A 26,194-nucleotide genomic window follows, 5' to 3' on the forward strand; every position below is an offset into this window, starting at 1 on the left:
CTTGCTTTGTTTCCTCAGTTCTTAAATATGTTTATTTAATAGCAACTATGAAAACCTCACTCATGGAAAAACATAATTGCCAGTAATCATTTGTTGAGTTCATTAATTTTATGGCAAAAAGTATTTGTTTAGCTTGAGTATATCAAGAATACCAAATAGCAATTAATAACCTAGATTCTGTGTCTCTAATGCTTTTGTTTATTTCATTTCTCTCCCTCCCACCTGCGACTCCCATCTTTTTCTGACCTTTTGTGCAGGAATGATTCCCCCTAAGCCTCTGATGAGAAGAGACCAGATGGAAGGTTCAGCCAACAGTTCTGAGTCATTTGAGCATATAGCTCGATCTGCAAGAGATCATGCAGTTTCCCTCTCTGAGCCTCGTATGATGTGGGGATCAGAGGCCTATCCTCATACGGAGCCTCAGCAGGCCACTGCTCCTAAGACAGCAGAAGAACCTGAAGGTGTAAGGTAATTATGAAAACTGTTCATAAACCCAATAGAATATTGTGGTGAAACCAATACTGTTTAGCATCCCTGAAGGTCATTCTTATTCAGGACTGAGCCACAAACCTGATAGCCTCCCATTTTGTGTGTCATTTCATTTTTGGACATACTTTCTTTTTTCTGGCATTTCTGTATTGATTAGGGCTCTTTGTAAACTAGTTCAGTACACTGAATTAAATGCTGAAGTTCAGTACATGTTAAAATTGGCATGTTTCTACAGTGATAAGGTACTTGACATATAGTCTCACTAAAGGGTTGATGTAATTCTTCCACTAATGAGAAATGGCAGACATTTAATTATCAATATCTTATGGATGTTTTCTAAGATCAACATAAGACACAATCTAATTCAAAGAAACTTTGAAGTAGCAGAGAGTCAGTGGTCTATATAAACTTACACCCATAAAGTTAGAATTTCTGCCCTTTGTATATTATGATTTTTATAATTCTGATTCTTTGGGAAAGATAGACCACTCAAGGTACTAATAGGTGGAAATTATCAGTCTTGATGGGTTAAAAAGTCCTATCAGAACAGTCTAAAGGAATGAACATTAATGTTTTTAATTGTGGGGAAAACACATAACAAAATTTTAGGTATACAGTACAACTTTGTACAGTGATGTATAGCAGAGCAGAACTCAAGAACTTAACTCTTGCCCAACTGCAGTGTACACCCATTTAGTAGCAACTCCTCATTCCTCCTCCCTTTGAGTCCCTGGCAGTTACCATTCTGCTTTCTGTTTTGATGAGTTTGATTGCATTATATACTTCATATAAGTGGGATCATTACGTATTTGTCCTTATTGTGACTAACTCTTTCACTTAACACAATGTCCTCATCCATTTAGAGGCCCAGTGCATGAAAAGTCGTGCGCTCGGGGAGGGGTGGGGGGCGTCTCTCAGCTCTGCCTGCACTCTGGGACCTCTTGGGGGATGTCCACCTGCTGGCTTAGGCCTGTTCCCCAGGGGATCGGGGGCCTAAGGAGGCGGGAGAGGCTCCCACTCACCACCTCTGCACTCGCAGCCATCAGCCCGGCTTGTGGCTGAGTGGAGCTCCTCCTGTGGGAGCACACTGACCACCAGGGGGCAGCTCCTGCATTGAGCTTCTGCCCCCTGTGGTCAGAGTGCATCATAGCAACCGGTTGTTCCACTGTTAGGGTCAATTTGCATATTACCCTTTTATTATATAGGATACTGTATTTTCTTAACTCAGTCATCTGTCAGGGACATTTAAGGCGTTTCTACCTCTTGGCTATTTTTGAATAACATTGCACTAAACTTTATAGAGACATGAAGATGCTGTTTATGATTAGGATCCATTGTTTGCTTTAAAATTAGAGGGTTTATTTTGCTATGCACGTACATGTGGGAAAGATTTTGTCTTGATAGTTATGCTTTTGAATTCTCTTTATGCTAGGTCTGAAGCCACGCTGGATCAGGAACCGATCACTGCTGCTTATCCTGTAGAACATAGTCAGTCAGAGGCCCATCCAAAGGCAGACTTTGTTAGAGAATCAGGTGAGGCCGAAGTACAGAAGGTTTTAAGCAGGTCTGTGGAAGACATTAAACCTCCCCACTCTGACACAGTCAGTCAGTCTCCTTGCTTTGATGTTCCTGATCAGAAGACTATATCCACTCCTCAAGAAGAGCGGATTTCATCAGGAGAAAATCAGCCTGCCCGAAAAAGAAGTGTATCCCATGGGTCTAACCATACTCAAAAATCAGAGGAGCAAAGAAACGAGACATCTGCAAGCATTCCTAAAGTAACCAGCAGGGGCATTGATTCAAAAGAACCAGCAGAAAGGTCAGAGGAAAAAACAAAAAAAGATGGCTTTCTACGATCTTCTGAAGGACCAAAACCAGAAAAACTGTATAAATCTAAATCAGAAACTCGTTGGGGCCCGAGGCCAAGCTCCAGCAGGAGAGAAGAAGGTAATGACAGGCCTGTGAGAAGGTCGGGTCCCATTAAAAAACCTATCCTTAGAGATATGAAAGAGGAACGAGAGCAGAGGAAGGAGAAAGAAGGAGAAAAAGGAGAAAAGGTCACTGAGAAAGTTGTAAAACCGGAAAAAACTGAAAAGAAAGATCCTCTTCCGCCACCGCCACTACCTGCAGCACCTATTCAGCCACAGGCCGTTCCACCACCACCTCAACCAGAACCAGAGAAATTTCCTTCAACAGAAACTCCAACTTTGGTGCAAAAGCCACCTCCAGACACTGAGAAGCCTTTGGAACCTGTAAGTAGTGCTGAGGTAGAGCCTGCAACTAAAACTGTAAATCAAACTGTAACAGCACCAACAGTCAAAGAAGAAAAACAACCTGAGAAAGTTGTCAGCAAAGACCTTGTTACAGAGAGGCCTCGATCAGATTTAAGGCCAGTAATTAAAAAAGAATCCACTCAACCTCCTAGGACCTATTGGAAAGAAGCGAGAGATAGAGATTGGTTTCCAGATCAAGGATACAGAGGTCGAGGCCGAGGAGAATATTACTCCCGAGGCCGAAGCTACAGAGGCTCTTACGGAGGGCGGGGCCGTGGTGGCAGAGGGCACACTCGAGAGTATCCGCAGTACAGGGACACTAAGCCTCGGACAGAGCATGTGCCCCCAGGACCTCTCAGACAGCGAGAGGAAAGTGAAACTCGCAGTGAGAGCTCCGATTTTGAAGTTGTTCCCAAAAGAAGACGACAGCGAGGTTCCGAGACTGACACAGACAGTGAAATTCATGAAAGTGCAAGTGACAAGGATAGTTCAAGCAAAGGAAAACTTCCCAAAAGAGAAGACCGGTCTGAAAACAAAAAACCTATAAAGCCTCAATCTTCTTTCAAGCCTGAAAATCATGTCCGAATAGATCATAGACCTCTAGACAAACCGTACATAAGGGATGATGACAGATCTAAACCAGGCTTCCTTCCTAAAGGAGAGCCCACCAGGCGAGGCAGAGGGGGGACCTTCAGACGCGGTGGGAGGGACCCTGGAGGACGCCCCTCACGCCCTTCCACCTTACGAAGACCTGCCTATCGGGAAAATCAGTGGAACCCAAGGCAGGCAGAAGCTCCTAAACCAGATGATGGAGAGCCACCAAGAAGACATGAGCAGTTTATTCCTATACCAGCTGATAAGCGACCTCCAAAATTTGAGCGAAAATTTGACCCAACTAGAGAGAGGCCCCGAAGGCAGCGTCCTACCCGACCACCCAGGCAAGATAAGCCTCCTCGATTTAGACGGCTCAGAGAGAGGGAGGCAGTCTCAAAAACCAATGAGGTGGCAGTGCCCACAAATGGCACAGTGAGTAACGTGGTTCAAGAACCAGTGAGTACTGCTGGGGATGTTTCTGGGAATAAGACTCCAGACTTGTCTAACCAGAACTCTTCAGATCAGGCAAACGAAGAATGGGAAACAGCCTCAGAAAGCAGTGACTTCAATGAGAGGCGGGAGAGGGATGAAAAAAAAAATGCTGATTTGAATGCACAAGCTACTGCGAAGGCCGGAGAGACCGTTTCAGCCCCAAAAAGAGAAATAGCAAAGAGAAGTTTTTCTAGTCAAAGACCTGGCGTGGACCGCCAGAATCGGCGTGGCAACGGAGGTCCACCCAAATCTGGGAGGAATTTCTCAGGTCCTAGGAGTGAAAGGAGAAGTGGCCCACCATCCAAAAGTGGGAAGCGAGGGTGAGTCCTTTGTTTCACATATAATTACTTTTGCGCCTTTAAAGAGACACAAGGTAGACTTCTTGGTTGAAATGTGCAAAGGAGCCAGTCTAGGTAGAGGACCACACATTGTTCTCCCCAAATTATCTTTTCTGTTCTCCAAGTGTAATGGGTGCTTGAAGGAGAGAGGTTAATATCCCTCAGGAGTCTTTGCCTGCCTGGTGTCCAGTAGGGGCCTTCTAGGAATTTGTAGCTTTGGGAAAATCTGTGCACCTGGGGCTGCATCCGTACAACGTTCTCCATTTAGTAAGTCCTCTTACTGATGATGAGTAGCCCACTTTTTTCTTTGTTTCTCATTCACTGTGGTGCTCACAGGTGTCCTCTGGACTTAAATTAATATGTTAAAATAACTATAGACTATATCACTCTGTACTGGTTTATAGATCGTGAATGTTGAGCTTAAGGATAAATTATATTCCCCCTCTAGCTGCAAGCCTGCAATAAATGATGCAGCTAGAGAGAAACCCAGAAAGCAAAGTCCTGCCCAACCACCAAGGCCACCACTAACATAAATACCAGGTTATTGGATTTTTTTTAAAAGAATTTTTCTAAACTGTGCTAAACTTAATCTATTCTTTTAAATATTAAAATGTTGGTTAGTTATTGATTTCTTTAGTACTAGAAAAAATAAATCTAGTTTTAAATCTAGGCCTGGCAAGTTGCATATACTTAGCATTTCATCCATCAATGAACATTTTTGCTTTCTAATAATTTAGAAAAAGTTCCAGGGAGATAATCCGACTAGTTGTGTTTCTTGAGAATCTGCTTAACAAAAATTTGAACATCCTTTTGTAAGGTCCAAAAGAAAAGGATAACATATAGTTACAATAACTTTGCAGTTATTGACTATACCTTAATATTAGAAGTTTGAGTAATACTTAAGACATTCTTGTGGATTTTTGAGCAATGTAGATTTCAACTACTTAGCAAGATTTTAGTGCCACGTAAATGCTAACAATGCTGAACCTGCAGAAACAGCAGTTGCACCTTGTAGTTAAAATGAATGGTGTAAGAGTCCCGTTTAGAAGACAAGTGCCTGTTTTTCAGATGTTGGAGGTCATGCTTGTGTTAGGCACTTGGTAAGCTTTTTATCTTACGTGATACTATAGGCCAGTGATGGCGAACCTTTTGAGCTTGGCGTGTCAGCATTTTGAAAAACCCTAACTTAACTCTGGTGCCATTTCACATATAGAAATTTTTTGATATTTGCAACCATAGTAAAACAAAGACTTATATTTTTTATATTTATTTTATATATTTAAATGCCATTTAACAAAGAAAAATCAACCAAAAAAATGCGTGTCATAGGTTCGCCATCACTGCTATAGGCTATGATGAAAATGGAATTTTAAGCCCATCTTCCCTAGCCTGTTTTCATAAAATATTTATAAAATGAAGCCAAGAATAAAATTTATCTGTTGGGAAACAAAAACTTTAGAAATACATTTGTTTTATGAAGTGAATTGTTTCCATATAAAAGTGTTTTTTACATGTTTACATTAATGTATAAATATGATTAAACTTTAAAAAAAATGGTATAAACATAGAAAGCTTTTCTGAATTTTTTTTTTATAGGCTGCCCTCTTGTGGAAAAGAGATGTAGTGCCCTAGCTGGTTGTTCAGTGGTTAGAGCATCAACCTGTGGACTGAAGGGTTCCAGGTTCGATTTCCGTCAAGGACACATGCTCGTGTTGCGGGCTCGATCCCCAGTAGGGGGCGTGCAGGAGGCAGCTGATCGATAATTCTCTCTCATCGGAGATGTTTCTCTCTCCCTCCTCTCTGAAATCAATAAAAATATATTTTTTTTAAAAAGAAAAGATCCAGTAGTGAATACTTTGTACTAGCTTGGGTTACAGATTTTCTGCTATAAAGTGTTGCTTAGCTCATTTATTTATAACATGATAAACAAATAGATATGTAAGAACCTTCAGGATTCTCTAATTTAATTGCTGGGAAGAACTACCCTAGTCCATCTCCATTACTGGGAAGCTCAGTTTTAGTGAAGTTGTTCTCAACTAAAGCCACTAAGGCTTGTTGGTTTTGAGCTAAGGTCTTTTATCCCACTGCTATTTCTTCTTAGACTAAACTTTACAAATTGCCAGTGAAGAATTCCCTACCCGAGTATGGTGGTGGTAATATCTCAAATTATTATTTTGTAGGCCATTTGATGACCAGTCTGCAGGCACAACTGGTGTTGATCCTGTCAATGGCAGCTCTGCACACCACCAGGAAGGAACACCTAATGGAACAGGACAAAAGAACTCCAAAGATTCTGCAGGGAAAAAAAGAGAAGACCCAAAACCAGGCCCTAAGAAACCCAAAGAGAAAGTAGATGCACTGTCACAATTTGATCTCAACAATTATGCAAGTATGTCTTAGGTTCTGTTTACATATTTTATTTATTTATCTATCTGTCTGTTTGCTGCATTGAGTTGGATGCTATACATAAAAAAGTTATCGAAGAAGGAAAGAGTTGACCTAAACAATAGAAGCTGAATATGAAGCACTAACTGATTTAACTTGAACTAAAATAATAATTGTATACATATGTTGTCTTAAATTAAAGAAATACTAAACCTCATTGAGTTGTGACCTTAATGAAATAGGCATCTAAGCTATGGTAACTAGAGAATAAATGACAGTATGGGAGACTGTGTTGCTATGGATACTTTCAGAAAGCTATGGAGTGAAAGAATATTGGATGCAAAGGATGACAATAAGAACATGTTTGATGAGGGAGTTAAGAAATTAGACACTTAGGTGAAAATGAGCTATTTGTCATTCACTCAGATGAAACTTAGACTGGAAAAACTGAATAAAATGGAGAGATTTACTAGGTTAAGACCTGATCTATTTTAATTTTTTTAACATTGCTTAATGAATCTAGATGTCTTATACTCACTGGGATATATGATAATTTTAATAAGACAGCTAGAATAATTATTAATAGGACAATGAGTGGAGTCATTCATGTGATGGGTTATGATATGTGTGCATCCATGCCACTTGTTTTTAATAAGTACACATTGTGGACAATGGTCTATGTAAAATAGAGGCATTAAGAGTCATAAGATCAGGTTGGCTAGTCACAACTTCACCTAGCAAATGGGCATCTCAGAGCTTACTGTATCCTTTGAAAAAGAGAAACAGCAATACCCACCTCTTAAGAAATGCTAGATGCAAATGAGATAAAGTGCTATATAGATTTTTACAGCATAATACAGATCTCAGTCTGGGAGAGGTAGAGATTAAAGTGATTTGACTGGATAATAGGGTAATATTTATTTTTAAAAAACACATTACCACTGTATTGCTTAAGAAAAAACTACATCATTCAAAGCAGATAATTTTAGGACTTTTTTTTCCTCCAGAGAGGAAGGAGAAGGGGAAAGAGAGACATCAATGATGAGACAGAATCAGTGATGGGCTGACTCCCTCATGGCCCCTCCTGGGGCTCAAGCCCACAACTTGGGCTTGTGTCCTGACCGGGGAGCAAACCATGACGTCCTGGTTCATAGGTCCACGCTCAACTACTAAGCCACACCATCTGGGCAGGACTTTTATTTTTAACCTTGTTTATGAAATCTTTTCAAATCTTACTAATGAATGGACATCTTATGGCGTGGGAAATGGATTACACTGTGAGTTACAGGAAGAACTAGACCAGGGATCCTCAAACTACAGCCCGCAGGCCACATGCAAATACAAATATTGTATTTGTTCCCGTTTTGTTTTTTTTACTTCAAAATAAGATATGTGCAGTGTGCATAGGAATTTGTTCATAGTTTTTTTTTTAAACTATAGTTCGGCCCTCCAACGGTCTGAGGGACAGTGAACTGGCCCCCTGTTTAAAAAGTTTGAGGACCCCTGAACTAGACCTTTGCTTTGTCTTTCGTTTTTAATCACTACTGGATGAACATTTCTATGTATCTCTTCAATTGGGGGGCGAAATATTTTAAATCTTCTTCCATACCCACAGGTGTTGTTATAATTGATGACCATCCAGAAGTAACGGTAGTTGAAGACCCACAGTCAAATTTGAATGATGATGGTTTTACTGAAGTGGTATCCAAAAAACAACAAAAACGTTTACAGGATGAGGAACGCCGGAAGAAGGAAGAACAGATCATACAGGTTCAGTGTTCCAGCTTTTTGCTAGTTGTTTAGGTTGTTGCTCAAAACATGTTAGCAAATAATCAAGGTTTCTGTCTACCTGGAAAGTCAAGGCTGGATTTATTACTCAATGATGAGAGTGACTGGATTTTCACAACTTTAAACTGTTTTAACCAGTATTGAGATAAATTTTAAATAGAATATAATCACTGTTAAGCTTAGTGTATACCAGTGGTTCTCAACCTTCCTAATGCCGCGACCCTTTAATACAGTTCCTCATGTTGTGGTGACCCCCAATTTCATTGTTACAAATTGAACATAATGAAAGCATAGTGATTAATCACCAAAACAATATGTAATTATATATGTGTTTTCCGATGGTCTTAGGCAACCCCTGTGTAAGGGTCGCTCGACCCCCAAAGGGGTCGCGACCCACGGGTTGAGAACCGCTGGTGTAGACCTTTACTTTAGTAACATTTTATGTTCCAGTATTAGTTGTCTTGTTTGCCTCATCTTGTCAGCATTAACATTAAATTATCTTGGAAACCTAGTAAACGCAACTGTCACGATCTAAAATTTGAGGTACTTGACTTAGAAAGTTTGAGTTGTAATCTAAATTAGTTCACTTACTAACACACAGAATGAATAAGTTTTTCTATTTAAATCAAACCAAATACCCCTTTTGCTAAATGCTGACACAGATAAAAATAAGTTGAACACATGAATTATAGTGATAAAGACCTCTAGCAGATAAGAGAGCTTAAAAACGAGACACTATAAAAATTCTATGTGGAAAGTAATACTGAGTTCATTTGGACGTAACCTTTAGAACTAGATAATTTCAGAAGTCATTTGTTAGTTATTATCTTTGGGATGGTGGGATTAGTAGTGCATATATCCTGTGTAGCATAGTGCCCCAACAACAACTAAAATACAGAACAACTAGCTATCATCCAGAACTGCGGGAAAGCTGGCTTAGTGGAAGTACTACAACTAGAGAGGTAAAGAAGCACATTGAAGCTGGTACAAGGTGCAGAGGCGCAGAAAGCGCCGGCACCTGGGTGTGCCGCTTTTTTAATCAGGAGGGAGATACAAGCTCCCGCTTGCTCTGAGCTCCAGTGCCGGGCAAGACTCTGGGGGACCCAAACATATAGGGGAAGAAACTGGACTGTCTGGCATCAGGGCAGGAACGCAGGGGCGTCTTTCCTCCAGAGGGAGGTGCTCACAACGGTCATTGTTACTGTGCTGGGACTTCCCTGGTGCAGGGCTGACTGGTAGCTATTGCTTTTTGCACTGCCCTGGAGATTCCCTGAGACCCCTACCCCGCCCAAGCTGTGGGCAGCGGATTTTGCATATGAATGGCCTGCCCTTTCTCAGCCTAAAACCTGCCAAACAAGCTGCAGCTGGGTCAGGGAGCCCCAAAGCTATCAAAAGAAGGCCCAAGGCCGGCACCAGCATCAGCCTGCCTTCCTTTACAGCTGGGCCTGATCTGGGCACTTCCAAATCCAATACAAAGAGGAGGAATCTGCAGATCTCTTTGTAGCTCCTGGGTGGCCCCAGGCAGTGGTTGACTGCATCTCCTTGGAGATCCAAGAGCCAGTGTACCTAGTGGTCAGTGTGAGACCATACCAGCTTACAATTCTTCACATCCATAACTGACACACTCAAGGGGCAGACTCAGTGAGCACCAAAGCCCCACTGAAGCAAGTCCTGCCCCATAAGGGTGTCTTCTGCACAGCAGCTCTTCCATTGTAGACACAGCTGGTCATCACAGCCAATTGGCCTGGAGGTCCATTCCCCTCAGTGATACCAACAGCAATCAAGGCTCAACTACCACAAGACTGTGCACACAGCTCACAAAGGGGTGCACCTAGAGTGCCCAGCTCAGGTGACTGGGGAGGCTGAGCCATTGGGCCCTATAGAACACCTACTACACAACACTACTCTACCAACTCAAGGAGACATAGCAGCTACCCAATACATAGAAACAAACAGAGGGAAACAGCCAAAATGCTGAGACAAATATGTCACAAAGAAAGAAATGGAAGAAAGCAAACTTCTGGATATAGAGTTCAAAATCACAGTTATAAGGTTACTCAAGAATCTTTTAGAAACCTCTGAGGAACTTAGTGAGACCTTCAAGGATCTTAGTGAGAATGCCAAAAAAAAAAAGGAAAAGGACCAGTCAGAAATTAAGCATACACTGACTGAAATAAAGAATAATATACAGAGATCCAACAGCAGACTAGAGAATCCCAAGAATCAAGTCAAAGATTTGAAATACAAAGAAGCAAAAAACATCCAACCGGAAGAGCAAAAAGAAAAAAGAATCCAAAAATATGAAGATAGTGTAAGGAGCCTCTGGAACAACTTTAAGCGTACCAACATCCGAATTATGGGGGTGCCAGAAGAAGAAAGAGAGCAAGTTATTGAAAACCTATTTGAAGAAATAATGACAGAAAACTTCCCCTACCTGGTGAAAGAAATAGACTTACAAGTCCAGAAAGCACAGAGAACCCCAAACAAAAGGAATCCAAAGAGGACCACACCAAGACACATCATAATTAAAATGCCAAGGGCTAAAGACAAAGAGAGAATCTTAAAAACAGCAAGAGAAAGACAGTCAGTTACCTACAAGGGAGTACCCAAAGGACTGTCAGCTGATTTCTCAACAGAAACCATTCAGGCCAGAAGGGAGTGGCAAGAAATATTCAAAGTGATGAATAGCAAGAACGTACAACCAGGATGACTCTACCCAGCAAAGCTATCATTTAGAACTGGAGGTCAGAAAAAAGCTTCACAGGCAAGGAAAAGGTAAAGGAGTTCATCACCACCAAACCAGTATTGTATGAAATGCTGAAGGGTATCCTATTTAATAAAAGGGGAGTATGCAAATTGACCACCACACCATCACAAAGATGGTGGCACCCATAACCACAAGAAGGCGGTGCCCAGTCCCCGCAGCCCCACTGGAGTCCCCCAGTCTTTTCAGCCCCTCCAGGGGAGATGAGGCAGGCGCGCAGTGAAGCTGGGCCGGCCTAAGGCACAAGCAGGCCTCGGATATCGGTCGCCCAGGGCTGCCTGAGGCTTGCGCTGCTGGCAGTGGCAGCAGCAGAGGTGTGATGGGGGCATCGCCTTCCCATGGTCACTGGGTCGCCTCCCACCCCTGAGGGCTCCCAGACTGTGAGAGGGGGCAGGTCGGGCTGAGGGACACCCCCTCTAGTGCATGAATTTTCATGCACCGAGCTTCTAGTTCTTTAAGAAGGGGAAGAAGAAAAGGGTCAAGATAAAAAATTATGAACAACAAATACATATCTATCAACAAGTGAATCTAAAATTCAAATGAATAAAAAATCTGATGAACAGAATAAACTGGTGAGTGTAATAGAATCAAGGACATGGAAATGGAGCGGACTGACAATTCTGGGGGGAGAGGGGGTGTGAGGAGGTGTGGGAAGAGATTGAACAAAGATCTTATATGCATGTACCTATGGTATGCAGTACCTATTGACACAGACAGTGGGGTGTTGAGGGCCTGGGGTGGGGTGGGAACCGGGTGGAGGGGACCTATATGATATATGAAAATGCAAAATATAAAAGAATGTATAATACATATTTATAATACATATTTGTCTTTTATTCCCAATCACATCCTGACTTCTCATAATTTAAAATCTCATGAGCAGCTTTGACATTTTTGCTCTGTGAAGTATCTATTTTGAATAGTTAAAGGAGCTAAATTAGCAGTAGGTAGCTTTGTTAGAAATCATATTTATGAACTGTTACTTTTAGCTGTGTTATTGACAGAATTTATTTTTACCAATTTTTTAAGGTCTGGAACAAAAAGAATGCCAGTGAGAAAGGAAGAAGTCAGACTTCTAAGCTTCCTCCAAGATTTGCCAAAAAACAGTCTACTGGGACCCAGCAAGCCCAGTCTCCAGCTCCAGCCCCAGCCCCAGGTCCAACTTCAACTTTGCCTTCAGGTCCAGTTTTAGCCTCACCCTCGGCCACAGCTGTATCCGCAGCTCCAGTCCTAACTTCAACTTCCACTCCACTCCCAACTCCAGCGTCAGCTCCTACTCCACCCTCCACCTCAGCTCCAACCTCTTCTTCAGTTCCAGCTCCAACCCCAATTCTTGCCTCAGCTTCAAACCCAGCCGCTGTCCCCATTCTTGCCTCAGCCTCAATTCCCATTCTTGCTTCAGCCCTACCACCAACTTCAGCAACACCTCCAGCTAGCTCAGCCCCAACAGTACCAGCCAGTTCAGCCCCAACTGCCCCAGCCAGTTCGGCCCCAGTCCCAACCCCAGTCTCACTCCCAACCCCAGCCCTTGTCACAGTCACAATCCCAGGCCCCACTGCCCCAGCCCAAACTCAGGGACAGACTCACAAACCAGTCCAGAGTCCCCTGCAGACTACAACACAGTCTTCAAAACAGCCACCACCTTCAATTAGACTACCTTCGGCTCAAACACCTAACGGCACAGATTATGTAGCCACAGGAAAATCCATCCAGACCTCACAGTCACATGGCACTCTTACAACTGAATTATGGGATAACAAGGTGGCCCCACCAGCTGTGCTGAATGACATCTCTAAGAAATGTAAGTGTGCAACAGAAGTGAGAGCTTGGGAATATTGGGGTTTGTTTTTACTTTTGTTTATATATTCACTATGGGGTTTTTTTTAGCCTTTTCTTTAGTAGGAAGCAGTTAAAGTAATCTTAACTTCCTTTCTTAAAACCTTTGGTTCTAAATCAAAGGTGTTATATTTTTAATAGCCATATTTTATATGTTGATAAAAGCAATACACAATGTTTGGGGACTTATATTTATTTTGGTATGCAAGAATCTCTGAGTGTGGTGTGAAAAGTAATTGTTTTATTGTTTAGTTACTATTAAATAAAGGGTTATAAAGATTGGATGATTAGCCTCTTAATTTTGGTGTTCACATTTCCTGTGGCTTCTTCCCTTCAGTAGGGCCCATTAGTCCACCGCAGCCACCTTCCGTCAGTGCCTGGAATAAGCCTCTAACATCATTTGGATCAGCTACTTCATCAGAGGTAGGAATAGACTTGCTAATGGTCTTGGTGGGGTTACTGGGGCGGAGTTTCCTTAAAACAGTTTCTCAAATTTCAGCATGCATCAGAATTCTGTCTCGTCTAGCTTTCTGCTTATTCATCTTCTATCACTGTTCTTAACTTGCTGTGTTCCAGCTGTTCTAGTCTTTTTTATTCTTGACCTTCTACTAGGTGTTTGCTCTGCCAGAAACACTTTCAGTATGACCTCCTGGGGTCTTTCTCCATCCACCAATCTAAAATGGCTTAACCATATTTTAATTTTTGTGGATTGCTTATCTGACTTTTCCGTTGTCTATTTTCTCTATCCATTATAATGCAAGGTCTGCGAGTTAGATTGTCGTGTCTCTGCATCACTGCCTAGCACACAGAAAGTGCAACAAAAATGAGTATATTATTTTATTTTCACAGCACACTTAGAAGTAGGCAACACTGGTATTGCTATCTTCTTTCCCCCATTCATTCGTCTGTTTATTTCTTGCTGGTAGTGTCTTTCTGTGTTTGTTGCTTTTACATTTGTTTTAAGTGATGAAAGAACTTGAGGCTGTGATGGCCTATGGTTACACTCATGACACATAAAAATCAAGGACTTTAAAAACTTAAGTCTTGCCCTAGCTCAGTGATGGTGAACCTTTTGAGCTCGGCATGTCAGCATTTTGAAAAACCCTAACTTAACTCTGGTGCCATGTCACATACAGAAAGTTTTTGATATTTGCAACCATAGTAAAACAAAGATTTATATTTTTGATATTTATCTTATATATCTAAATGCCATTTAACAAAGAAAAATCAACCAAAAAAATGAGTTCGTGTGTCACCTCTGGACACGAGTGTCATAGGTTCGCCATCACTGCCCTAGCTGGTTTGGCTTAGTGGCTAGTGTCGGCCTGGGAACCAAAGGGTCCTGGATTTGATTTCAGTCAAGAGCACATGCCCAGGTTGTGGGCTCGATCCCCATTAGGGGGCAGGCATGCAGGAGGCAGCCAGTCAATGATTCATCATCGATGTTTCTCTCTCTCTCTCTCAACCTCTCCCTTCCTCTCTGAAATAAATTAAAAACAAAAAACTTAAGTCTTGTCCTAGTTTTCATTTTATTAGTTTTCTAATACATACAAATCATTGTGTTTAAGGGAAGGTTCTCTTAAAACAATCAATGGCAGTTAATATGTGGGTTACTTCAAACTTCCTTCTATTTAAAATATGTGGGGCTACATAAATCATGCAGTCAAATCTGAACTCTGTTTGATAGCAAGTTTTTAAATATTCTATTACTAGGGAACAAAGAATGGTCAAGAAAGTGGAGTTGAAATTGGAATTGACACAATTCAGTTTGGTGCTCCAGCTTCAAATGGGAACGAAAATGAAATTGTTCCTGTGCTTTCGGAAAAAACTGACAAAATTCCTGAACCTAAAGAGCAACGGCAGAAGCAGCCACGGGCAGGCCCCATCAAAGCCCAGAAGGTAAACACAATTCATATTCCAGGTGTAATTGTATAAAAGCCACTAACATTTATGAGAGCAAATAACAGTTTTAAGTTTTGTATTCAATGAATGCTTTTGATCATGGTCCTTTTTTATTTATAAACATTGACTTTAGCTTCCAGATTTGAGTCCGGTAGAAAACAAAGAACATAAACCTGGTCCTATTGGAAAGGAACGCTCATTAAAAAATAGAAAAGTAAAAGATGCCCAACAGGTGGAGCCAGAAGGACAAGAGAAACCAAGCCCTGCTGCAGTCCGAAGTGTAGACCCTGGGACAGCAAAGGAAACCAAAGCCGCTTCAGAAATGTCTACTGAAATAGGAACGATGATCTCAGTGTCATCCACAGAATACGCTACTAATGTGAAGGTGAGCAGCATGCAGAGACCCCCGTTCAGCTGATGCAAATCATGTTTAAAACAACAACCTTACACTTTTTTTTTGCTTGAGACATACAGCACTATAGACTATGGGTTACTATTATTAGAGATTTTATTTCATGGTGTGCATGTGTGACCTAAAGAAATTCCTTGCAATAAATTATTTCTTTTTTTGTGGAAATTTACTCTTAATTCTTTACCATTCAGTTGTTTAAAGTGAAAAATGCCTACACAAGATTAAGATGCTTTTTATTTGGGTTTGTAGACTTTGAAAAAGTTTCTCTCCATTACTTTTGTTAGTGGAGTTAACAGTGGAGCTTTATTTTGCCCACTCATGAGATTTTGAAGTCAGGAAATAAGGCAAAGTTTAGTAACCCCAGGATAGCCAATTTTTTTCCAGGGTTGGAACAATCACTATTGCATTGGTTGAGCCCCAGAGGAAGTAGTTGACTTGTGCTTAGGGACCTCATTGAGTGAAAGATGCATATTTTGAAAACTCATTAAGGCAAATTCCACTGAGTAACTTAAAGGAGCTAACACTTGTGAGAATAACAAATTTATGTCTGCCATTCCAGGATGTATATTGAGAAGAAAGAAAGATGGAATCTTTCATATTAATTTGAGTATTTTTCTCTTAAAAGCTCATGTGATTTAGTTCTACCACATTAAAGGAAGAGTTTCATGATAATAAACAAGAGTTTATCCTAAAACCTAGTGAATTGCGACAGCTAAGATCTTGACATTCATTTACTTACTTTGTTTTATTTTGAAGAGAATAAAAGTCAGAAGTTGCAAGTAATCTATAGATTGTGAGAACCACACAAAGAATTCTTTTAGGAATCCACAGAAATTAAATCTTCAGTACTGATGATAACCTCCTAGTACTCTGCAGTGCATTTTAAAAAATGCACAGGATCCAAACAGAAGTGGAAATGTTATTATTTCAGCAGTGGTTCTCTGTTTTATCCCACTGTTGGTTTTTAAGTTAAGATTTGGGAGAACTCAGTCTTGAGGTTTGTTCTCCTCCTGCTTTCTTCTGAAACAACTTTACAACTGTTAGGCTGTAATTAGAAAGTGACTCATTAATTCAGTTTAAAATCTATTTTTTTCTATTACTACTCCACAGGAGTCTGTAACAGACTACACTACACCTTCTTCTTCTCTGCCTAACACTGTGGCTACTAATAATGCAAAGATGGAGGATACTTTGGTTAATAATGTAAGTAATCAACTTGTGGTGTGGCAAGTTTGGATAGAAACCTGGCTATTATACGTACTATATGGCCAATATTTAACTTTTCTCAGGGGAAGAGTTAATAGCAAATTTGTATTTAGGAGCACTGTAATGTAATTAGCAAAAATAATCAAAGTGGAGTTTTTGTTTTTCCTCCTAAAAGTTGTCTGCTTTCCATTTAAGATCCAGGCCTTTGCTGCTTCAGCTTAGTGTCATCAGGACTAATCCAGTTACCCTGGTTTTGATAAGAAGTTTGGTTCTTAGCTATCACATTCTTCAGTGTTTTATTTTTGTTGGTAATTTTGTTCTTAAATGACACCATTTTATGATCCATGAAAACTCACTCAGTTAAAACACAGTGTTACCAGAGATTCAGGTATTTCCTTTTTGAATTTGAAAAAAATTATACTAGGCCTTAATAGCAACATTCCTGTTGTGAAGACTGGGCTATAATGTATATGTGAGTACTTCAACAACTCTTAAATGCTTCATTAAAAGGTGATAACAAGACATGTAAATTTGGCTCTGGTTTCTCAAAGCAACCATGTTATAATTCAAGATTGTGTTACAAGTCATCATAGTCCATCATTTTTACTAGTTCACTGACTGAAAAATTGAACGGCGAGCCCAACAAAGTTAGGTGACCTGCTGTGGTAGAGAGCATTTTAGGAGTTACATGTGAGGCCCTTGTTTTGGAGGGCACAGATGGTGGAAATTTGGTCAGCTGCTTTAAATGTCGTCCCGTATAATAAGCAAAGGCATATTCTTTTCAAAAAATACCCTTTATAGATATATTTAAAGGTCGCTCACACAGGGCTTTAACTCTATTATTTTGAGAATAAAAATCTTGATTATGTTTTGGTACAAAGTTTTTCTTATTCTTTCTGTTCCCTCTAGCATCAAGTTAGAGTCAGAGAGGTGACATGCATTAGAGACCATTTAATCCAACTTTGTGGTCCAACTGAAGGGCTCTTGCTATGTAGCTGAGTGAGTCACACGTTTTCTCTTTGTGATAGGAGTGCACTTTAGGAGCTGGTTAATGTAATTTGTCCAAATTTAGATCTTACAAAACTTCATTTCATATGCCAAACCTTTCCCCTGACCTTTTGGAGAAAGGTTGAAATCTACTTACCTTCCTATAGGAAGTAATGGAAAACTTGGGAAGGACAAAAAGACTTCCTGGAAAATTGCTCACTATGTAGATTATCAAATAATGAATCAGTAACATCTCAGTAAAGTTAATTGTGCTTTAATTGTGGTGTCTTCTCAGTTTAAACAACAGAGTATTTCTTAAATGTTACTTTTTCAAGAAAGTATATAATGCTTTTCTGTCAGACCCTCTAAAAATGACTGAAAATATTTATATGAGCATTTTAATGGTTTCCATGTGGTTTGCTAGGCTAATGAACATGCTGAGTTGTGCACAGAAACAACTGAGGGGAAGAGACCCGATCTTGTGTATCAGTGAATAATCTGCGTTTGATTTTAGCAATTTATCACAAGTATGTTTGGAAACAGGAAGATCGGGTTGGGTCACGGAGCATCATAAGTGGTCACCAGTTTGGAATCATTCCACAGCATTGCTTATTGGTGCCAAGTATGGTGGTGATTTTGAATTTAGTTAATATAGTGTTAAAAAACAATGTCCAAAGTTTTAGTTCCTTTTGAAATGTTTTTGTTTTCTTCATTAGTCTGTTTGGTTGTTCTATTTTATAGTAGGATTTCTGTCGTTTTAAAAATTATACTTAAAAGAGGCTTATTTCTCTTATTGAAGCTTAATATACTTTTTTAGGATCTTAGTTGATATTTATTGGTTAGTGTTACCTAATAATACAGTTGTTTTGAATGTCTTGAAGATATAAATGCTGGTGGTGATTTTGATTATTATAGCACAGCTAATCTCCAGTAACTAGTCTGTGGTATCAGAATCTCCATAGTGTCACAAAGTGATTATCTGGCACCCCTAGTATCTCAGTCATTGTACCTGAACAGCTGAGTGGACCGTCAAAATCAATCGTGCAATAAATAGTACATCATAAAAAATCTCAAGACCCAGGGACTTAGAGGGGGAAAAAAAGATATGGGTAGTGAGTTTCTAATATCTTCAGGCATTTAACAATATTTGCATAATTGTGTCATTACTATTTACTATATAACAAAGCAATTTGTTTAGTGTAATGGGGGAAGCAATATTCCGTATTTTCCTTCCAATATTACTTTTGTTCTTGAATATAGTTGTCAGAAAGTTTGATTATTCCAGGAAAGAGATTTATTTCTTAAATGTATTATATTTATCATGTTGAATGCTTCTGATAGAACCTGTAAATCCCATAAATGGGGGAAATTGTATTCCCTTAAAGCTTTGCTGCATAGTGTATGGTCCAGGAACCAGCAGCCGTAGCATCACCTGGGAACTTGTTTGAAATGCAAAATTTCAGGCCTTGCTCCAGACCAGCTGAATTAGAATCTGCATTTTAACAACATCCTCAGATGATTTGTATCTACATTAAAATATGCGAAGCACTGCCATCAAGGGTATGCCTTATATTTGGGACAGACTCTTTCAATTCATGCATAAAAAGGCAGAAAATATTTCTCTTCGGAAGTTTTATCTAAGATGTCCACAATTATCAATTACTGTAAACACAGTCTAAGTAATTGAATATTCATGTTGGCTCTGATGAAAAATAGAACACCCTTAGAGTATGATAGCATTATCTTAGTGGGGCTTTGGTAGCAGACCCAGTTAGTTAGATTGTGATATGTGTTGCCTGCCTTTTCAGGTGCCCCTGCCCAACACCCTTCCCCTCCCTAAGAGGGAGACTATACAACAGAGCTCCAGCCTAACTTCAGTTCCTCCCACTACTTTCAGCCTCACCTTCAAGGTATGTACCATATCCATCTCTAAAGGTCCATGATTGTTGCATGCAAGGGGGACGTACACTAATACTATTCTCTTGGGTTTTTTACTAGTTTTGTGTGGTAAGCAACAATGCTAAGCCAAGGAAATGATGTGATGTCAGATTACACCTTAAACTTTTGTTAGCTTCTAATACCCTTAGCAACGACTTGCTATCCTCTCTAAAGTAAGGCCTATCATGCTTGTGAATTTGGTCTTAAAATTACAGGAGAGTAAGTCTCATGGGAGTTGAATGAAAGCATTGTAGCAGTTAGAACATTTTATGAAGCAGTAATTATGCAAGTGATTTAGAATTGATTGTTGGATAATTTTTCAATAAGAGGGCAAAAGATTTTGGACAACACGTGCTTTTTGATGTCAAGAAGTTTAGGCTTCTTTTGTTTGTTTTTTAATCTCTTTATAATGTTGAGCTATGTTATTAATGCTTTGTTATATTTGAGTTGTCTGAGAGCATTTTCAATGAGTTCACCTCAAGATTAGTCAATGGTTAAAAAAATGCAGACATAGAATTAAGTGAGGGGTTTTTAAACGCAGGTGTTCCATGTGTAATAGCTGGACTTCCTAATGTGGCTCTGGTTGTCAATGAATCTTTCTGATGGTCGTCAGGAGTGGGGAACGAAATTGTTTCTCAATGTGGACAGTGTTCACTTTTAGACTCTTTCTGTTTGAGTCTCCAGCCTCCTGACCACTTGACCCTTTGCCCCCCAACTTCTGTGTAAGAGGCTTAATGAGTGTCGGCTGAGACTATAAACTTTGTGCTGTTCGTCTTCACCCAGTTCTTACTACTGACTGCCAATTCCTATTCCACTTGAATGACTGTCTCAGTTTGTTTCATCTTAAGTATTTATATTATTCAAGGAAGTAGTCTAATGCCACATAAATAAATATAATACCATTAAGTATTCTTTAGGCCGTTGTTAATTCTTCAGAAAAACCCTTCAACATTGCCTTTCACTCAATGTTTTTAACACTCCAAGAAAAAATAGTATAATTTTAATTACTTTAAATTTCATTAACTTAAAATTTTCTCTTTATGTGTACTTCTGACATCCTTCTGGGTAACATATAAGGTATAGGAAAAATCTGTTATGTGGGTATTATATACAGTATATTTATCGGGGAAAGGTGAATTTCCTTGAATTTCCAAAATTGTAATCTGAATGTTCTTGCTGCTTAAGAAATGAAATAGCCTGGCTGGTGTGGCTCAGTGGTTGAGTGTTGACCCATGAACCAGGAGGTCACGGTTTGATTCCTGGTCAGGGCACATGCCCAGATTGCAGGCTTGATCCCCAGTAGTGGGTGTACGGGGGACAGCCGATCAATGATTCTCATCATTGGTGTTTCTATCCCTCTTCCTTCCTCTCTGAAATCAATTTTTTTTAAAAAGAAATGAAATAAAGTCAAATGTATGTGACCTACATATATTCTGCAAGTTTGATTAAACATGACTTAATGTGTTTTCACCACAACAAAACTGGTATAAAAGACATTGCTCTGTATAAAAAAATCTCTAAACCATAAAAATCGCAGATTGCAAATTGCATTATGTTTAACTTCATAAGTTATTTTTAAACCCACCCTCCCCACAAAAAAAGAAAACACACACAAAACAACTCTTGTTTTAAAATAAAACACATGTGAAACCATCAAGGTGATAGTGAAAAAACTCAAGCAAATATGAATTATCTTACATTTCAAATTTATGGAGATGACATTAGTCATTAAGAAAAGGTTAAGTTACATATAGTGTGTGTTTTGCCGAAACCGGTTTGGCTCAGTGGATAGAGCGTCAGCCTGCGGACTGAAGGGTCCCAGGTTCGATTCCGGTCAAGGGCATGTACCTGGGTTTCGGACACATCCCCAGTAGGAGATGTGCAGGAGGCAGCTGATCGATGTTTCTCTCTCATCGATGTTTCTAACTCTCTATCTCTCTCCCTTCCTCTCTGTAAAAAATCAATAAAATATATTTAAAAAAAAAAAAAAGAAAAGAAAAGGTTAAGTTACATATAGTGTGTGTTTTAACAGAAAAGCGGGGAGGCATGTAATTCTTCTCAGATTCTCACAATTAAAATAAGGTTACAGTTTTAAAAGTTGGTACTTGAAGAACTACAAACTTCTTAGCAGTACTATAAAAATCTTGTAAAAAAATCCTCTCATGTGAATCATTGCAACTGAATTTTATGTATTATCTTGGGTTTTCCTTTTGCCCCACCCAGTATCTCGACTACTAAAACTAAAAATGTCAAAACCTATGTGTTTCCTTCCTGTTCAAATAGCCTTAGGATAGTGAGAATCTGTATCTGTTCTCTCCAGGTCTGTGGCCATCAGCCTCTGTGGTTAAAATCATTGGGCACTGGATATGGCTGATCCAAGTTCAAGTCCAGTGTGTGCTTTAGTATAAAATAAAATAGACACTGGGTCTGACATGTTAATATTTTTTAAAACATCTCAGCTTTTATGGTGATTATACGTTTTTATGTTGTGTCGAATAAATGTTATCAAAATTAGAATTACCTCACCCTGACCGATTTGGCTCAGTGTATAGAGCGTCGGCCTGTGGACTGAAGGGTCCCAGGTTCGATTCCGGTCAAGGGCATGCACCTTGGTTGCAGGCACATCCCCAGTAGGGGGTGTGCAGGAGGCAGCTGATCGATGTTTCTCTCTCATCGATGTTTCTAATTCTCTATCCTTCTCCCTTCTACTATGTAAAAAATCAATAAAATATATATTTTTTAAAAAATTAGAATTACCTCTTTATTTTTTAAAATACAACTACTAAACTTTAAATTCTATACGTGGCTTGCATTTATATGTCTGTTGAACAGCAGAACTCTAGAGAGACTGAATATAGATTGAAATAAGACCTGTTTCTTCCTTTTAAGAAACTCGGAGACGACTGCTAAAATCAGTAGCCCCAAAGCCAAATGGCGGCAGTCAGTACCTGAAATGCCCAAGGAGGCTTTGATGTGAAACAAGTATCTCTGATGCACTCAAGCCTAAAACCTGTCTACTTATATTAACTTGTCAAACACTATGAGCATAAAACAGCCAAACAAACGGTGCCTGTCATCTGCCATTTGAGAACTGTTGGCTTAAAAACAGAGTTTAGGGAATGGGTATTGATGGGGGGTTTTGGTGCCTTTCCTACTAGAGTCAGAGCCTTAACCGTTTGAGTCCCAAGCATGCAATCGCGCTGTTTGGTATTTCTCGACATAAAATAAAACAAGCGCTATCACGCTGTTTGGGTCTTTTCGTACTCATTTAGAGAAAGTGCGCGGGTTGCGCTGTTTGGGATTCTTCGACAGTGTTTTTTCAATACCCCCTGGGACTCAAACGAATCGTATGTTTTCTCGACATAAAATCTCAGCAGCGCGATCTCGCTGCTTGGGACTCAAACGGTTAAAGCACTCCTGCAGGGGCCTGGTATTTACGTTTCCTTAGTTGCTGGTCAGGGTAAGGACTCGAATGTAGATGATACAGGAGCTGTGACTTTATATTTCACTGGCCTGATTGCCAGAGCCATCCACAACTCTCTGTGGGGGCATCATTAAAGTCCCCTGCCTCCCAGTTTAACCCATAGAGTGCCGGGAGCGCTATCGCACTCCTCCTGCAGTGTCCAGTTCTAAGTCTGCTTTTATTAGTGATGATGATATTGCTAAATATGCCAATTCTTGCTGTGAAAATGATGATTTTTGTGGAAGATATTGAATATGTAACTTCATTTACTTGTGATTCATAATTTTTTTCCTAAACTGCTGTAAAATCAGCAAAAATGCCTTGGCAATTTTAGCATAGTTCCTAGGATATTAGTTGGCACTCAAAGGGTCAAGTAAAAGAGCAAAGATAAAGGGGAAAATGAAAGGTTTGAAAACTCTAGGGTCGCCCTGGCCGGTTTGGCTTAGTGGATAGAGCGTTGGCCTGCAGACAGAGCGTCCTGGGTTCGATTCCGATCAAGGGTACCTGCCCAGGTTGCGGGTTCGATCCCCAGTAGGGGACGTGCAGGAGGCAGCCAATCAATGATTCTCTCATCATTGATGTTTCTATCTATCCCTCCCTCTCCGTTCCTTTCTGAAATCAATAAAAATAAAAAAAATAGTAGCATCGCCCAGTGGGGTGGCCAACCTGAAAAAAATTGATTAGGTGTCAGAATTTAAAAATTATCTTAAAAAAAACAAACAAACTCTAGGGTCTTCATTTTTTACTTTGGGGGTTTCTGAAAGATATTTGGAATTTATATAGGTACACACGTGAGTATATTTATATATAAGTGTGTAGTCCATGTTCGCATAGTGATTTTTTTCCCATTGCATTGCAGATGGAGTCTGCACGGAAGGCTTGGGAGAATTCCCCAAATGTGCGTGAAAAGGGATCTCCAGTAACTTCCACAGCTCCTCCAATTGCCAGTGGTGTCAGCAGTAGTGCCAGTGGCCCGAGCAGTGCTAATTACAACTCCTTCTCCAATGCGTCCATGCCGCAGATCCCTGTTGCCTCAGTCACCCCCACAACGTCACTGTCAGGTGGAAGTCTTTGTACCTTTCCTTTCAGTATCTTCAATTCAAATTTCTTAGGATCACTTTCTGTGAACTATCCCCCCAAAAGTATCTATAATAATAAAAGCATAATGATGTCTTTTCGGACAACCTTCCGGAGCTGCCAGGGAAGCCAGGGTCCCAGGTGCCTGCCCTGGCTGGAGGGAAGCCGGTGTCGGGGGGGAAGGAAGGCCTACTCTTGCACAAATTTCGTGCATCGGGCCTCTAGTTATTTATAAAAGACATCAAATTATGCCATTCTTATCCTCCCCTCTCTTTGCCCTCTCCTAGTCTTGTTTAGCAAATGCTTATTGGTTTACTAAAACACTTTCTTGAGCCTTCTCTTCTTCCTCTCTCCCCTGCTATCCCCTGTTACAATTATTAATAAGTAATTGGTGAAAAAATTTGTATTGTGTTTAGGTTTTTCTACAAAATTTACCTTTTGACTTATTTTTTAACTCATACAGCTAATTGAACCAACTCAGAAATAACATAGAATCATACAGTTTTTTAACTTTTGGCTGTCTCTATCTAATTTGAAGGAGCTATTGGCCTAAATCTATTGGGTTGACATTTTCTGGTGAAGGGTTAGGGGTAGAGAATTTCCAGGTTGTGTTTTGAGTGGATAATATCCACTAGTATTTTGGTTTTGGTTTTGTTTGTTTTTAAGGAGAGTCCAGCAGCATCCCCATTAGAAGGCTGTTTCTTTTACTGAAAACAAATTTTATTTCAAGCTTCCTGATATTCTCATATTTCCAAAGCAGTGAGAAACTCCTTTCTAATAGTTATAAAATATATCTGGCAAAGAATTTACCTTCTTTGATTCTTATTTACTGATGGTAGTACTGCTTTTCAATATTCTGACATTCTTTGCTAGTTGTAAGTACTAAAACAACTGATCGTTGGGTTATGCTACAGTTTACAGGGGTGGGAGACGTCAGCCCATGGGCCGTATAAGGCCCGAGAAATCATTTGGTCTGACCCTGCCAAAGCATTAGGGGTGAGTTAAATGTTCGATCAAATATAGCAGGCTAATTTTTAAGTTGATAATTTTGTATGGCTCTTGGGAGAAAAAAGGTTCCCCACCCCTGATCTAGAATCAGAAGTATGTATTGTTCTTTATTAAGACAAATCCAGAGATTCAAATCAAAGGGAGTGTTCCAACTATATCTCTTCCTCTGTGCAAACATTCCTCACCACCCATTTGCAAGGCATCTTTATTCTGCTCTGGCTCTTGCTTAGGCCCCAGTCTACTGGTGAAGAGTCTGTAGGAAGATTAGGAAATAAGGGACTGCAAAACTTCCTACTTCTTTGGAACCCAGCTACTTCCTTTTTTCCAGGTCTATAGTTTCTCCATAGTCCCTCAACTAGGATAAATTTTTTCATGAGGGCCATCTTGTCATATTACTGGTAGAGACTCAAGTTGAACAGCTAAGGTAGTTTAATCTGATGCTCTCTCATATAGAACATCATTAAACGTCTAAAAATGATTATATCTCTCTTTAGTCAAATACCAGTGTTGTCATTTGCTTCAGTATTGCAGTCATTGGAACTCACTGATCAACAAATAATTGACCTTTCAAGTTGTATAATGCCACATATTTATTAATAGTTGTGTGTGTGTGTTTAAGGTATGTAGGGGGTCGGTGCTGGAGAGAGAGGGTGAGCTATAGATAGATAGAGATCATTATGATAGTGATATATTTCATATCCCCTTTTGGCCCAGAGTACATACAGTATATAAGTACATGGTGGGCATAAACATTAGTTCTCTAGTTTCTGGTTAGCACTTGAGTCACTTTACTATGAACAACAGCGGCCCTTTAAAATATATTACATTGTTCCCTTATTTTATCTCTCTCCCAATATAGGAGCTGGTACATACACTACCTCTTCTCTGAGTACAAAATCTACAACCACATCAGACCCTCCTAATATTTGTAAAGTGAAGCCCCAACAATTACAAACAAGCAGCCTGCCTTCCGCAAGTCATTTTTCACAGTTAAGCTGTATGCCTTCCCTCATTGCCCAGCAGCAACAGAGTCCACAGGTCTATGTGTCTCAGTCCGCAGCAGGTAAGGCTTTTAGACTTGAATATAAGGAATTGAGAAAATGAAGACTTTTGAATGCTTTTTCTCTTTTTAGTTACACTTCAAGTTTAAATATCTTTTATCTGCTTTGCAAATTTATTTCCAGGTAGAATTGACTGCTCTCTCTCCTTGATAAGCATTCTAGGGCTCTTGGCATTTATTTC

General features: G+C 39.9%; 1 protein-coding gene across 15 annotated transcripts in view; it reads left to right on the forward strand.

The window, feature by feature from the left end:
- Positions 1–26,194, forward strand: part of PRRC2C (proline rich coiled-coil 2C) — a 78,475-nt gene that overhangs the window by 39,117 nt on the left and 13,164 nt on the right. For 13 of the 15 annotated variants that reach the window (XM_070395663.1, XM_070395661.1, XM_070395659.1 and 10 more), the window contains 12 exons: positions 258–468; positions 1,922–4,168; positions 6,367–6,575; positions 8,187–8,341; positions 12,153–12,924; positions 13,297–13,382; positions 14,673–14,858; positions 14,995–15,246; positions 16,384–16,476; positions 19,275–19,376; positions 23,727–23,928; positions 25,812–26,015. In XM_070395663.1, the coding sequence (XP_070251764.1) occupies positions 258–468; positions 1,922–4,168; positions 6,367–6,575; positions 8,187–8,341; positions 12,153–12,924; positions 13,297–13,382; positions 14,673–14,858; positions 14,995–15,246; positions 16,384–16,476; positions 19,275–19,376; positions 23,727–23,928; positions 25,812–26,015 (4,719 nt within the window). The remainder of the gene's footprint in view (positions 1–257; positions 469–1,921; positions 4,169–6,366; positions 6,576–8,186; positions 8,342–12,152; positions 12,925–13,296; positions 13,383–14,672; positions 14,859–14,994; positions 15,247–16,383; positions 16,477–19,274; positions 19,377–23,726; positions 23,929–25,811; positions 26,016–26,194) is intronic. The other 2 variants (XM_070395664.1, XM_070395666.1) reach the window with 2 other exon arrangements.

The sequence above is a fragment of the Myotis yumanensis genome, unplaced genomic scaffold (assembly GCF_028538775.1).
Source record: "Myotis yumanensis isolate MYYU_CA2020_CCGP unplaced genomic scaffold, mMyoYum1.0.hap1 SCAF_17, whole genome shotgun sequence".
NCBI lineage: Eukaryota > Metazoa > Chordata > Mammalia > Chiroptera > Vespertilionidae > Myotis > Myotis yumanensis.